This window comes from Haemorhous mexicanus, chromosome 2 (assembly GCF_027477595.1).
Source record: "Haemorhous mexicanus isolate bHaeMex1 chromosome 2, bHaeMex1.pri, whole genome shotgun sequence".
In the NCBI taxonomy this organism is placed as follows: Eukaryota; Metazoa; Chordata; class Aves; order Passeriformes; family Fringillidae; genus Haemorhous; species Haemorhous mexicanus.
Window position 1 is genome coordinate 59,126,654 of NC_082342.1, and position 13,883 is coordinate 59,140,536.

A 13,883-nucleotide genomic window follows, 5' to 3' on the forward strand; every position below is an offset into this window, starting at 1 on the left:
AGGCAGAAATAAGAAATAAGCTCCTATGACATATAAGAACAAAGAGCATTTGGAAACAGTGGAGAGCAGGAAGAGATTAAGGTGTAAAACACCAAATGAAGAGGCTGGGAGTCAGCTCATCCACCTTCACATGGCTGCAGAGCCAGGCTGATAGATTCCATTCCTTTAAGCACCAATGGACAGAAATGGGCCTTTAAAGGATACAATTTACCTGACCTCATCTTACACCCAGGGCAGCTTCAGCTTTCTACAGAAATTGATGCTTGGTGTTAAGCACCTAAAATGGCCATCACATTTTATGCCCAGCTTCTGCTGTGATTCCAAATTTTCTTTTTTTCCTGGAACAGTTTCAATATTCCAGGCCATTTTTAGTACAGCAAGGTCTCACTCTAAGAAAAGTGCTGTCAAACAGGGTAAGATTTCCATATCTAATAAAAAGCCATTAGTTTCAGTATGTATTTATTTGGATAGGTACCATAGGAAATCACCTAATATAAGAAAAATCACTGACTGTAAATCCTTTAAAAGCTATTTTATTTATCTTGAAAGGCGAGAAACTGATTAGTTGTATAAAATAATATTGTACATTTGATGTAAAGCCTTCAGTCTGTTTGACCAAAAAAAAAAATACATTGTCACAGTAAAGAAAGAATGAATCTGTTTAGATACTGGACTCTGTATCATCCCTCTAGCCAAAGGACAGCTAACACAGCTTACAGTCAGTGCACCCCAATGTTAACATAAATCCTGTCTGTAAAACTGCAAAAAGTGAGAAAATAAACATAAGGTACTCTGGAAAGTTCTGTACATTTTTCAGTAAGGAAGTTGAAGCCATACTGAGTCTAAAACACCCCTCAATATTATTTTTAAATTAATTTACAGTTTTTGCTGTTCATAGAATTTTTAGTAGTTCTAGGGTTAGCTTTGAATCAACACAAGAACTGGATCTTTAAAACACTTCCTACTCTAAGTATTCTAGGATCAGCTTAACAATCTGTAAATAAGCTCCCTGGAAGACATTGGTTTAAAACATTTGTGTCATTAATAGCATTCTTTTTTACTGTACCTGTTCTTAACTTAAGAAGCTACAAAAGCTGAAATTCATAAAAATGGGTAATTTTAAAGCAGGACAATTGATTTGCTTGTATTTTAATCCACTGGAAACAAAACATGTGCTTCTGTTAATTGGCTATTTTAACAAAACTTTCTTGTTCCAAGAAAAGTTCCAGTATCTGAATCGGTAACTTACAAATACAAAATATGAAAAAAGTATTGGATGGTTTTGTTTGGGTTTTTTTGCTAGTTGCAACCATTCACAAGTGGCCCAATTAATTGCCTTTTCAGTAAAGGCAGAGGGATTTTCCCACCGTGGGTGCACCACATTCAGGTTTTTGCAGATGCTGCAGTAAGGCCAATGAGGGATGCCCTGTGCTTTTAGAGACCAGGCTGCTCTTACCTGGAACCCAACTGGAGACACTCAGCTTCCAGCTGTTTCCCAAGCTCTTTGGCTTGGCTACAATTAGGTGAAAATTTGAAGAAATCAAGAAAATTCTGCATCACTAGACTTTTGAAATCTTGTGTGTACCAGGTATGGTTTAGGTTGGTTGGTTTTTGGGGTTTTTTTGGGGTTTTTGTTTTGTTTTTTCTTGTAATACTTGAGATTTCCCAAGATAAGAAAGGGCACATCAATTACTCTGCATATGGGAAGAAGCTTCAGCTTCTAGGAAGTTTCAATGTGGGATTCTGGGATGAATCTCTATGGGATTCATACTCCATCAAATTCAAACTGAGGAACAGTGTAACTGCCTTCCAAAATGACACTGGCGTGGGAGCTGGGGAAGCAAGACTACAAAATGCCAAGTGTTGGTTTCAGTAGTAAGGCTATAAAATGAGTTCACTTTGAATTCAGGTTGTACTCCTGAGGTGAGGCCTCTTCTCTGCAAGGCCCCCAGCTGCTGTCCCATTTAATTTAATGGGAATTTGATGTGCTAATTATGAACAGAGATAGGAAATCTTTGCAGTAATTGGCCCACCATTTTCAAAATTTGCAATGAAAATCTAATAAATCAAATCTAAGAAACAAAATTAGTGCATTTCAAATCATTCTAGCTAACATTTTATCTTTAGACATAAAAAAAAAAATCAATCCAACAAGACTGAACTGGCTTAAATCAGTAATGCTGCAACAGGAAATTCAGACACTTTCCAAGACTTTTTAAAAATCCTCAAAAAATATATAAATTAAATTCAGTGGCTTACATTGTATATATGCTACATCATAAGGCAAAGTATATTGGAAAACATTTAACAATTTAAAAAGTACAAATGTTTTCAGCTAGCAGTTTGGAATAGAAAGCAACTAAAAAGCAACTCTATTAATGAAGGCTGTAAAACAAAAACAATCTTAAGAGGGCTGGCAGTGCAGCCCCTGGTCCTGAGAAGAATCTCACTTTTCTTCACTGGCTGAGGTATCATTTCCATCATTCAGCTTCTGCTTTTGCATTCTTGTTCGAGTAGATGCTACAAGAAAACCCAACAAAGAAAAAGAATGAAATAGTTCTTCATAATTACTTTGGACTATTGGAAAAATTTGTAATGACACAGGAATAGAAGTACATTATTCTATTGTTAACAAGCTTAATCCCTCGTTATAGGATGGACACCTAATTTTGCACTGTTTCGACCATTCTTGCTCAATCTTACAGATCTTATGAAATTCCTTCCACCTGTTCACTCCAGTTCTCATTGTCTCTGTCCCCTCATTGTGTCCATTTCCATCCTCCAGGTGGGCAGATGGTCTGTGTCACAACAGGAATCTCGCCAGGCAGAAGCTGCAGGCTGAGCAGTGCCCACATCCCAGAGACAGCCTGCCCAGGAATGCCTTTTCCCCTCAGTGGCACACACCAACACCACTGGACACGAGACAGAGCTCTCCTTCTTAACCCCTGCCATAAATCAGCACTGAAACATTTTGCCTACCTTAAAATAGAGGTGCTTGGATCCACACTCATACCTATCTTGATGAGCAATGTAAGACTTTTTAATGGGCAAATCTGCTCAGCTGCAGAGCTCAGATTGTCAGAGAGTGAGAAACTGGCCAGGCCAAGTGTGCTCCTTCTCACAAGTGGAAAATACAACTCAGACGTGGGGGTGGGGCTGTTTTGCTTTTTATGAGCTAGATTTGAATTTCTTTTCAAAACAGAAAAGTGATGCCATAAGATCTGAAAGAAATGCTGACCCACAGTAGAAGAAAAAGCAGTCTCAGACATTTCCCTATAACAGCAAAGCAACAAAAGCCCCACATATGGTTTTCCTGTGTACATAAATTTCCATTTTGTAATCTGCATTTTCAAGATTATATGCAGGAAGTACAAAAGCTAAGCAAATTACTCAAATCACATTGGTGTTGAACAATGTTTTCATCTGAGTGGGCCCAAGGTCTCTTATCCAAGGCACTCAGTGCTCTACAGATTATGAGAAAAGTAATACTCACTCATTTCTGCAAGCTTTTGTTGGAACTTGGACTCCTGGGGTAGGTGTTTGCTACAGAAAGAAAGCATAAGGTTAAGTTAATAAAAAAAACTTTTTACCTTCATTACCTAAACTTTAAATCATGGGAGTCACTTTTTGACATCAAAGCATGTAACTTTCCATCTCTCATTTGATACAGCTGCTAAAGCTCACCAATTAACACAAGACAGGGTATCAGGAAGAAGTTAGGATGAAGGCCCTGAGACCCCAGTATATGCAAGATCTCTGAAAAGCCCAGGGCAATCTCTCACCTTCCATCTGCCTCGTCTGTCCCCTCTATATCGAAGCGCAGCCTCTTCAGTGGCTTCGGGGCAGCAGCTCCCACTTCTGCACTGCGCTTCAGCTGGCCCTCACTGTTGCACAACATCTGGTTTATTTTTTGAAACTTTTCAGAAGTCTGAAGTGACAAGAAAATAGGGAAAGAATTGCCAATAAATCCTGAAACCACTCCAACTTTCCAGATTATCCAAAAAAATTAGGAGTTCTTAAAACTCTGGAGTTTTAAGAACCCTTATCTTGTGCCAAAGCAACTAAAATAAAATGCAACATATTTGAAGATGAAGTCTAGATATTTGAAAGGAGTTAACAGGACTTCCCTATAATTACTATATTAAATCAGGCAGACTCATTGGCCTGCTCTAGAGATGTGAGCAGGCTACCCTATTCCTCCAAAAGTTACATGCATTTAAGACCAGACCAAGATGTTAAAACTCACCCCAAATGATTCTCCAATGGACACCAGAATTCTGCCAAATGAAGAAGAGAAGTTTAAGCTCCATTTAACTTTGACAGAAGCATCAAGTCATTTGCACAGGTTAGCACAAGGCATTGCCAAGGTCTCTTCCTCTCTCTCTCTGCGTTAACAGTGCAAATCCATACTGTGCTTTACTGTGTTGAGACATTTCTCTTTGGGCCACTGAATGCTCAATCACCAAATGAACTAAATCACACAGACAGATATGAAATTGTGGCTTGAAAGAATCAGAGGCCCCCATAGTCTGTTCTGTATCAGCAAGAAGAGCCTTCAGTGCTGGGTACCCAGACAATCATCCTCTCATCTCTACCTTCAGGTGTCTGCTAATCAAAATCATGCAGGACTTCAACCTAAAATACACAATAACATTTAAACTTTTGTCCACAGTGGGACTGACTTGATCTTAGTCTGAAAAGCCACTGGAAACTGGTATATTTACTGTCATCCTCATCTGCTAAGAACCAGTAACCAACAGTTTGAAATATTCTGTTCAGCCAGCTAAACAAACATTTTGTTGCAAAAAAGTATTTTCTCTTTAAAGAAGCTGACAAAGCTCATCTGTGTTTTTCAGGAGTATGATGCAGGATCAAAGCCAACAACATTTATAGCAACCAGGTCAGGAAACTCTTCTTTGGTGGGGGGTAAAAAAAAAAAAAAAAAAAAGGAGGAAAAAACCAACAAAAAACCGCCTTGAGCACAAAAGAAAAGCATTGAATGATGAATAAAGATTCCAAATACAGGAAAAAAACAATTGACCAGAAATTGTATGACTACTGACACAGACTACTGACAAGCTAGACTGCAATTTTTCAATTTGCTTCCACTAAAATCCCCCAAAGACCTTAAATTTAGTCCAAAAAATGCTTGTCAACAACGTACCTAGACCTTGGAGTCATCTTTGTGGGTGACTGAAACCCATCAGAGAATTTGTATGGGCTCTTCAGAGGTGAGATGTAGATGTTATTGCCAGCAGGGACACGCCGAGGAGAGTTGGAGAACTGGTAGGGACTGCGAGGAATGTGTGGGATTGGTGACAGAGTGGGAGGCTGTAAAAATAATAAAATAATCATAAACCTTTATTGCCTATATATTTCTAGTCTATTGAATAACGAACAGAGCTAATGGCTTACCCTGCTGGAAGCATACTGCAAAATGTTTGTTTTCAGCTTCTGCATAAACACTAAGTTGTAAAAGACTATGATGGAGTCATATTGTTCTTCTCGGATAAGAACACGTTTGAAAGTCTGCACAGAGTGAGAAAATCATACACAGATTAAAAAAAAATAAAAGGAATGAAAATTTTACATGTGACAAACTCATAAAGTCACTCAAAGTCTGAGTTAGATTAAGAGCTAGGATGGCACATGAGTTGTGTGCAAGCCACTGTAACTTCTCTAAACTGTTGGGTTTTTCCAAATGTGTTTGAACACCAGCACAAGCACCTACTTCATTAACTGGCACAGCCCCTTGGTGTGAACACAGTTCTAACATTTTCCAAATTTAAGAATGATTTGCTTTCACACACACGTGTCAAAAAGTCTAGACTACTGTGTATGCCTTGGAAGGCCAAAAAACTCATTACTGACCTGATGGGGATAAAATAGTTCTATAGGCTTGGAGACAGAAGTCTGGAGCTTAGCCAAGATCCACAAATACACTATGAGAAATTCTGCTACTAAGAGGATGCTACAGTTCCATTAACTGGTGAGGGTTTTTCTATAGATTTCATTACTGTGCTGTGCAAAACTTTCAGTACATTGAAGTTCCTGTGAAGGAAGGAACTTCTTCATGTTAGAATTAAGCCTACAACTTTAATACATACACAGCTGTTTGATATACAGCCATACATCTCTATTTGCTATCAAACCGTGTTTCTGTTGAAAGCTTCTGTAGAAAGCAATCTGCTTCTCTTCCCTTAATGCTCCCGGGAAGTTAGACAACTCATAAAGAAACTTGTGCTACTTTTGAAAATCTTGTTAGCTCTAGACATAAATTTTTCATCTAGACTCCAAATACAGTCATAAACCATTGTTGCGTATTTTTCAAAAGATGGAATGAAATTTGTTTTCTGAGGAGAGTTACCAAACTATTTATGCAAGATGTTTAAGAGGTATTTAGTATTAGAGTCAGTTTTCTCCTCCACAAAATGGAGATGCAGTGAAGCAGAAGTTTTCTGGTTTTTTATGGAGGAATAACATTTAAGAACTTCCATACCTCTTGATTTGTGTTGCAAAGCTCCTTGTATGCTGAAACTATCATTTTAAATCGAAGATCTACATTCTTTACTTTGCATATGCCATACATGGAACACATCATGATCTATTAAAGAAACAAGACAACTGAAAATTAATTCAGCTTCTTCATTTCAAGTTAAGAAATAACTTTCTTTTACTGATTTTGCTCTATAAACTAGCAGACAACTCAACTTAGAAAGAACTTCTAGAACATAGTTAACATAATTCTACCTCCATTTCTATGTGACAAACAACTAACTGGAGCTTCTCAAACTCTTACCATATGATGCAATTTTAGGGTAGAATAACAAAAGAATTTAATCAGCCACACATGCTGCCTTCACAAAGAAAATCACTGTATTTTTATGCAAATTATTAGAAATTGTGGTCTGTCTTTGTTATTTTGATAAAAGCTCAAAATGGTATCTGAAGGTGCCATATCAAGTAATTGCCAGTGCTTAAAAAACTGAGATGACAGACTTCAGTCTAAACTAAGGCCTCCTTACAGTGATCAATAGATTAATAAAAACCCCAGGGTACATTTTTAATGGCTAAGAACATACAAAGAACATTTTGTTCAGGAGAGTCTTTTTAACTTTTTAAAACTTTTTTTTGTCCACGTTACCTGGTCCAGGTGCCTGTCTCTCATTAGCTCATACTCATTTTGCAGTGTGTGCTGGAAGAGGGTCCAGATCAAGGGTTCCAGGTCAGGATGGTCAGAGAGAAGGTGAAGGAACAGGGTATGGAGTCGACGATAGGCCAGTAGATACACTTCAGAAACAAAGAAAAATAAACTGAAATCGTTTAACAGGAGTATTCAAAATGAAAGGAATGTAATGAAGGAGGGACAGCATTGTACTGCTCACTGTCTCCAAAGAAAAAAAACTACCAGACACCAAGCGAAGGTCATAGAAGCCAGGCTCAAAATAAATGGAAAAGGTTTTCATACAAGAGACAGTGGAGAACATGGAAGGCCACTCCAAACACCACTGCACATTTATGTCTATATCAATTCCAACAAGCACCTGGAACATGAATCTGCTGAGAGTTACTAAGCAGACACAGCACAGAAGGTTCAGCAAACCCCCCAAGTGGGATAAAGATCAAGCCTGGGAAAGCACCAGCCATGTCTGCCCAGTTGTCCAGCTTCACATGACATCTCTTTAAAGTCACTGGTGGGAAAAGGCTGCTATGACAGCAGAACCCTCCATCTGAGCCCATATGGACATTCTTGCAGCCAGGACAGGGAAGTTTTCAATTCTAACTCGCAGAGTGCACACAGGAACCACCTGCTGGCACCATTTTGCCCTTTCTTCCAGAGGTTTGCCCGGTGTTCACTACGGATTCTACAACAAACTTTTCAGAAATGCTGAGTGCCAAAACCCAAAAAGGATAAAGAGCAAGAGATAACTTTGCAATGTCAGCACATGCAGGAGGAACAAACCTTTCTTGTAGAACAGAGAGAGGGAGGTAGATTTCTGCGGTTTCTGCGGTGTTTGGGGGGTCGCAGCAGGTGGAACATCTGGAGGAGAAGTAGCACTTAGAGGGGGTCCAGATGCCTTCTTCTTAGGAGATTTCACAGGAGAAAGATAGCTGGAGGGTCAACATATATTAAGCATTTAACATCACAGGATGAAGAAATTTCATTATTCAATTCTGTATGAACAATACTTGCAGGAACTCTTCCCTTTTCCCCATTAGAAGAAATAAATTGCTATTGTGACCTGTTATCCCCAACAGCTGATACAGGGACTTGTCTATTCCTAGGCAAGTAATGTAACAGTTTACAATTGCATATTTGATAGGGCTGGGGAAAAATATTTCAACATTTGATTTAACTTTCAATGTATATTAAATATCTGCAAATACAACGGTTTAACAAAACTTAAGTACCAAGCCTAAGAAGCAGGAAAACAGAATACAGCTGGATTTGAATATTAAGGGTACTATCAATTTCACATTTCCCTAGACCTCAGGCATTCACTTACAGGTCTGCAGCAGTGTGGTTATGCTGGAAAGGTGCACTGGGAGTAGAAGTGGGTTCAGGCTGATCAGCTTGGCCTTCTCGCTCTTTTGACTGCTTGATAAGATCAAACAGAGGTGATCCCTAGAAAAATGACAGGAATCCTGCATCACACTAAGAACAGACAACAACTCTGCATGAATTTAGTTCCTTCTCTAAACCCAACCACCAAAATGTGAACCTCAACAGAAGGTTAAAGCTTTGAAGTACTTCAGAACACTCATACTTTGCAAGATGAATTTTAACCATTTAACTTTGAGTAATTAAATACATCAAATGCTTTTTTTTCTGTTTCAACAGCAGTCCATTAGATATAAGTTAACTGCAGATTTGAAATATTTGTATTAGTTGTATTCTAGAGTCCCTTACTACTTCTTATTAGAGCCATTTCTGAAAAGAAGAGTAATCAATACAAGAAAACACACAAAAGGTCACATTTCAAAAAACACAGAACAATACAAACAAAAAATCCTCCCAACCACCCCAAAAAAATCCAAAACCAACCAAACAACCAACACCCAAAAAACCCCACCAAAAAACAGCTGAAGGAAACCTCAGCCCATTGAGGACTGGAAGTTACTGCTGTACCTAGTGTCAAACCATTTTTGCTTCAACATCTACCCAATATTTTATGTTTAACAATATATAATATAAAAATATTATACAAACCACAGTCACTTAACTGCACTGGGGACTATTTAGTCTCTGCAGTATCACATTCCAGAGCCACCCCTGAAAAGAGTTAGAGTGACTCTGGATACAGTAAGCCTCTGCCTTCATGGCCCAAAGCAAACCCTAATTTTGATTTGAAGCTAACTACCAGCACTTTAACCAACTCCTCTGGAATACATCAGAAACTAAGAGCTCAAGGTAGGAGGTGAGAGTGTAGGAGCAGAGAGAATGTAAGTGGAATGGAGGAGGTTCTGGCTGAAACCACATCAGCCCTTCTGCTGATGTTAGTAATAAACAGCAGTCCTGCAGAAACCAAGTCTCAGCCTGCTTGTATGTCACACACATTAGAATTATGCTGAGACAGCAAGACTACATGGGAAAGTATTTTGACACCATATTTATAAATAAATTTGAAAGCACAGGGTTGATGGCTTCTGTTTATTTTCTTTAAACAAGAGACTCATCCTTGAGTACTATGTTGCCTCTCACCAGTGCAGCATCAGAACTCCTGAAGCAACACAGGAACATTTGGGTAGCAAATATGTGCCTTCTGGAGAGTGAGAGGCAGGGGAAGCAGCGTCCATAAAACTCAGGATTAAGTGGGCAAAACCAGGCATGCAGCATTTTCTTCAAATGATCTTCCCAAACTACAGCAGTAACATCTGCTGGCTCATTGCTCTGTCCACAATGCACTGTCTGATGGTTCCTGGTCTGTTTGATCCTCCAAATGCACATTTTAGGTATTCAAATGCACTGGCACAGATGACAAATCTATAGCTATAAATAGGAGCACAGCATGCATGTAAAGCATGCAGCATCACCTGGCTAAGGCAATAAGAAATAGCCTAGTAAAATTAGACTGCATTTACTAGAATTAATCTAGCAATAAGACAGTCCTTATTTAGACTTATTCCTAAAAAAACCCCCACCTTTTTTAAAGTGCATCAAATAGAAATTCAGAGTAACAAGATGAGAGTGATGAGATCTACAATTTTTCACACTGCAATTTTTAAATTATGATTTGGCAATATTGGAGCTGTTTCATCCACAGCAGAAAAAACCATCAGTTAGTGATTCATAACCACATAGTTGTTTCTCCATTTCTCAACCAGTTCAGCTCTTGGGCTGGTTTGCATCATTTTTCCCTCCATTTAGGAATGCACGCACTTCTCACTTGTGTCTCTCAGTGCTGCCCTTGCTGGAAACACAGACACATGACCTCCATTTCTCATTCTTCTGGCCACTTGGCCTCTTCCTTTTTTATTATTCCCACCAGCACTTCACTTTGCTCTGAGGAACCCAAATTTCTTTCCCAGAGCAATCATTGCTGAGATATCTTGACTAAGAGTGAACCCTACTTCATTCACATCACATTTTAGTGATTAATGAGTGGAAAAGTATTGTTTTTAATGAAGGAGGAAAAGGAGTTGATGAAAGGGATTGAGCGGTCTAGAAAGAGAAGCAAAAGTTACTATTCTTGAGTTAGCACTTGAGACCAGCAGTTCCAGGTCCTCTCTCAGCCCTGCTCCAATTTTGCTCACATTATTCTGAGTGTGATTCCACTAGATAAGGTATGGGGACACAGCAGTTTGCTATGCACAGAAGGGATCTGCCTGTTTCAGCATCATTTCCACTCCTCTTCTACCTGCCAGCCTCAACAACCAGACAACCTCCACATAAATCAACTGAACCATCAGAAAGCTAACAGAGAAAGCAAACCCAGATTTAAAGTCTGCTCTGGAGAGAATCACAGAGCCCGAATAAGCACTAAGAACAGACACACCATGAAGGCTGGGAGCAGAGCAGAACACAAAGTACAAGATGCTGTGCATTTACTGACAACAGCCTATTCCACAACCTGATTAGCATGTGGAATTTTATCTGACAAGAATGTAGAGAACTGACTGCTGCTTTCCATCAGTTAGATGGGCTACCTTCAACATCTACCCATAGAGCCCAAACAGCAAGATGCAGTGAGTCCAATACAACTCTTTTGGTTCCCACAAATATTAATTGATGCTGTGGTTAAAAAGGCAAGACAAAGAGGGTGCTGCAACCCACCTGGCCCCAGCAGTGCAGAGTTCCCAGCACCAACAATGGCAGGGTGTGAGAAAGCCCCATTCAATGTATGTCCCTGGGCAAACCACAGCCTTGTCACCTGTGCCGACAGCACAAACTTGTCAGCCCTGCAGCTGCATGAGCAGAAATAGCTTGTTTAGCTTTCAGACCTGGTGACATTTAAAGTAGGTGTTTTGTTGATCACCATTTCCACCTTCCTCTCAGACTTTAGTGCAGCCCCCTCTGCTCTTTCCCCAGGGACCCCCACCACTCTCACAGGAACCTTTCCAAGTGCATGGCCACGTAGTTGTAGAAGTAGGTGCTGCACTGACAAGACTGATGCCTCACAAAAAACTTTGTGTGCCACAAAGCAGAGCACAAAGAGAGGGGTTTGCTCAAGTGCAGCTATCCCCATGCTGTAAAACTGATGGATTTAATTACAGCTGTGTCTCCTTTCTTTATACTCAAACACAAAAAACGCTTCTATTCTAAACGCAGCTTGCAGGGCGTTTCCAAGCTTATCAGGGCAAATTTCACCTTCAGTCCACAATTTGGTATTCAAGACTCAAATGAGAGAAATACAACATCATTTACCAAGCAATTACCAGTCCTCTAAGTAATAATCACAAAAGAACTTTAACCCCCAGGTCCAGCTTAATTGAACAGGATTGTTTATCAGGAACTCGTTTCTAAAGCAATGTTATTCACGCTATCTTTTATAAATTTCATATTGCTTTTTAAAGCTTTTATGCAGCACTTAAGGTGAACAGGTCACCTCCAATGCATTGCTTTAACATGAAAGGACATTTGCAATTTTTTACATTAATTTATCGCTGAGTAAATGATTAATGTTACTACATGCAGTCCCAGAATGTATTTCAGTAATTAAGCCAATTGTTGATTTTTATTTGAGACTTTCCCTATGATGGCTACAGAAACCCCATTTTATTAGTGCAAAAAGTGAGAAAGCAAGAAATGAAGACTTAAAATTTCTCAAGGTCAAAAGGCTGCTGGAATTAGAATGAAGAATAAGGCCAAAATTTGACTCAGTTCCCTCTCAAAATACCCAGGGCTAACTAACTCTCCAAGGCTAAACTCTGTGCATTAAGTGGGGCTTTGTTAAGAGTGCTTTGCAGGATGCTTCCCTGCAGCAACACTTACATCACAAGCATCTGCAGTGATTTTTCTCTGTCTGAAAGCTCCTTTTATGGAAAAAAACAGGCAGAATTTCTTATTTGCTACTCTTTATTTGGCCACAGTTAAACTACAGGACACACAGGTGCTTCCCTACTTCCCAGTCTTTGTATATTGGCTTTATCCCAACTACATGTTTAACTGGACTTTGGTTTCCATGAAAAGATTTTAAAAAACCCTAAATCCTTATATATGGGAAAGAACTACCCTGGGATTTGGGTGTATCCATTGACCACAGAGGAAAAGCCCTGAGCAGCTTTACTCTAAACAGTGCTATTAGTAGTTCACTAATAAAAAAATCTGCTTTTGTCTTTGTTTTCTATATGCTTTATGTTTTTGTTCTTGGTAATATTTTCCTAACATATTTTCAGGTTTTAGTTATCTGTTCACATTAAATTTTAATGCAGTGTTTAGCACTTAACTATGTATAAATCTCAATGCCAAGGTCCCTCAGGTGCTGGGTTTTTTTTTTTTTTGCCTTGGGCTTTCTTTTTTTCTTTTGCTTGTTTTCAAATTATTAAACCAGTCAATAAACACAAAATGTTAAGACATGTTTTCTTCATAATGTCATACAAGATGGCAGTGATTTTGTAAGGCAAAAGACCCAGTTTAGAACTGACAGCTTTGGAATGGAAGTGCAAGACTGGATCAGCATAAGCTATTTTCAATCCTCTTTCCCAAGGGAAAACTGCATGCCAGAAAGTTGGCTTTTGTTTGCAACCCTGTTTTCAGAAGTTTCACGTGACAGTAAGTCACCAGAATTCTGAAATAATTCAGACCTGCTATAACAAAGTAGATGTGACAGTCTAAACTGAAATAGTATTGATCACAAAAAAAAAAAAAATCAACAAAATTAAGGACTGTGTCCTAATTTCACACAAGAGCTGTGTTATATAAATTATGTTCGTACTGGGGCTTGTTTTTACAAAATTTATAAAGAAAAACATTAAAAACTACAGTGTTGATAGCTTAATTCATTTAAGAATACCAGTAGATCTGCTTTTAACTCCATCCAGTATGTTTAACAAGTCCTATTCCTATCCCACTCATCTTGAGCATTTAAGAGTCATCCAGCTTTGTGAGGATCTCCTTTTATCTAGTCATAAAGGAGTTCAAATCTCCCCAGAGAAGGAGAGCCAGGCTGCCACAGCCTGAATATACATCTTACACTTCATTGCTTTAAATGATGCTGCAAATCCATTCTCCTCTCAGTTTTGCAATAATCTAGTCTTCCTCAGAAGTCTCTAAAAAGACCTGGCAAATCTTTTTAGAAATCAGACTTTATTTCAGAATAATCAATACCATACTTTTCAGCCCCTCTGCTCCTAAAATTACTCTTCACCTAATGAGCACCAATTAACCAATTCTCTATGATTAAGAGCATCTCTTAGCAAAGGTCCATGGGACCTACCTCATT

At 38.9% G+C, this 13,883-nt stretch overlaps 1 protein-coding gene across 1 annotated transcript in view; it reads right to left on the reverse strand.

The window, feature by feature from the left end:
* Positions 1 to 517: 517 nt before the first annotated feature.
* RB1 (RB transcriptional corepressor 1) overlaps positions 518 to 13,883 on the reverse strand; it is a 71,881-nt gene continuing 58,515 nt past the window's right edge. The window contains exons 18-27 of the mRNA XM_059839023.1: positions 8,508 to 8,626; positions 7,964 to 8,112; positions 7,145 to 7,290; positions 6,500 to 6,604; positions 5,416 to 5,529; positions 5,165 to 5,331; positions 4,247 to 4,277; positions 3,783 to 3,928; positions 3,494 to 3,543; positions 518 to 2,520 (exon numbers count right to left, since the gene is read on the reverse strand). Of these exons, the coding sequence (XP_059695006.1) occupies positions 2,447 to 2,520; positions 3,494 to 3,543; positions 3,783 to 3,928; positions 4,247 to 4,277; positions 5,165 to 5,331; positions 5,416 to 5,529; positions 6,500 to 6,604; positions 7,145 to 7,290; positions 7,964 to 8,112; positions 8,508 to 8,626 (1,101 nt within the window). The 3' untranslated portion in view covers positions 518 to 2,446. The remainder of the gene's footprint in view (positions 2,521 to 3,493; positions 3,544 to 3,782; positions 3,929 to 4,246; positions 4,278 to 5,164; positions 5,332 to 5,415; positions 5,530 to 6,499; positions 6,605 to 7,144; positions 7,291 to 7,963; positions 8,113 to 8,507; positions 8,627 to 13,883) is intronic.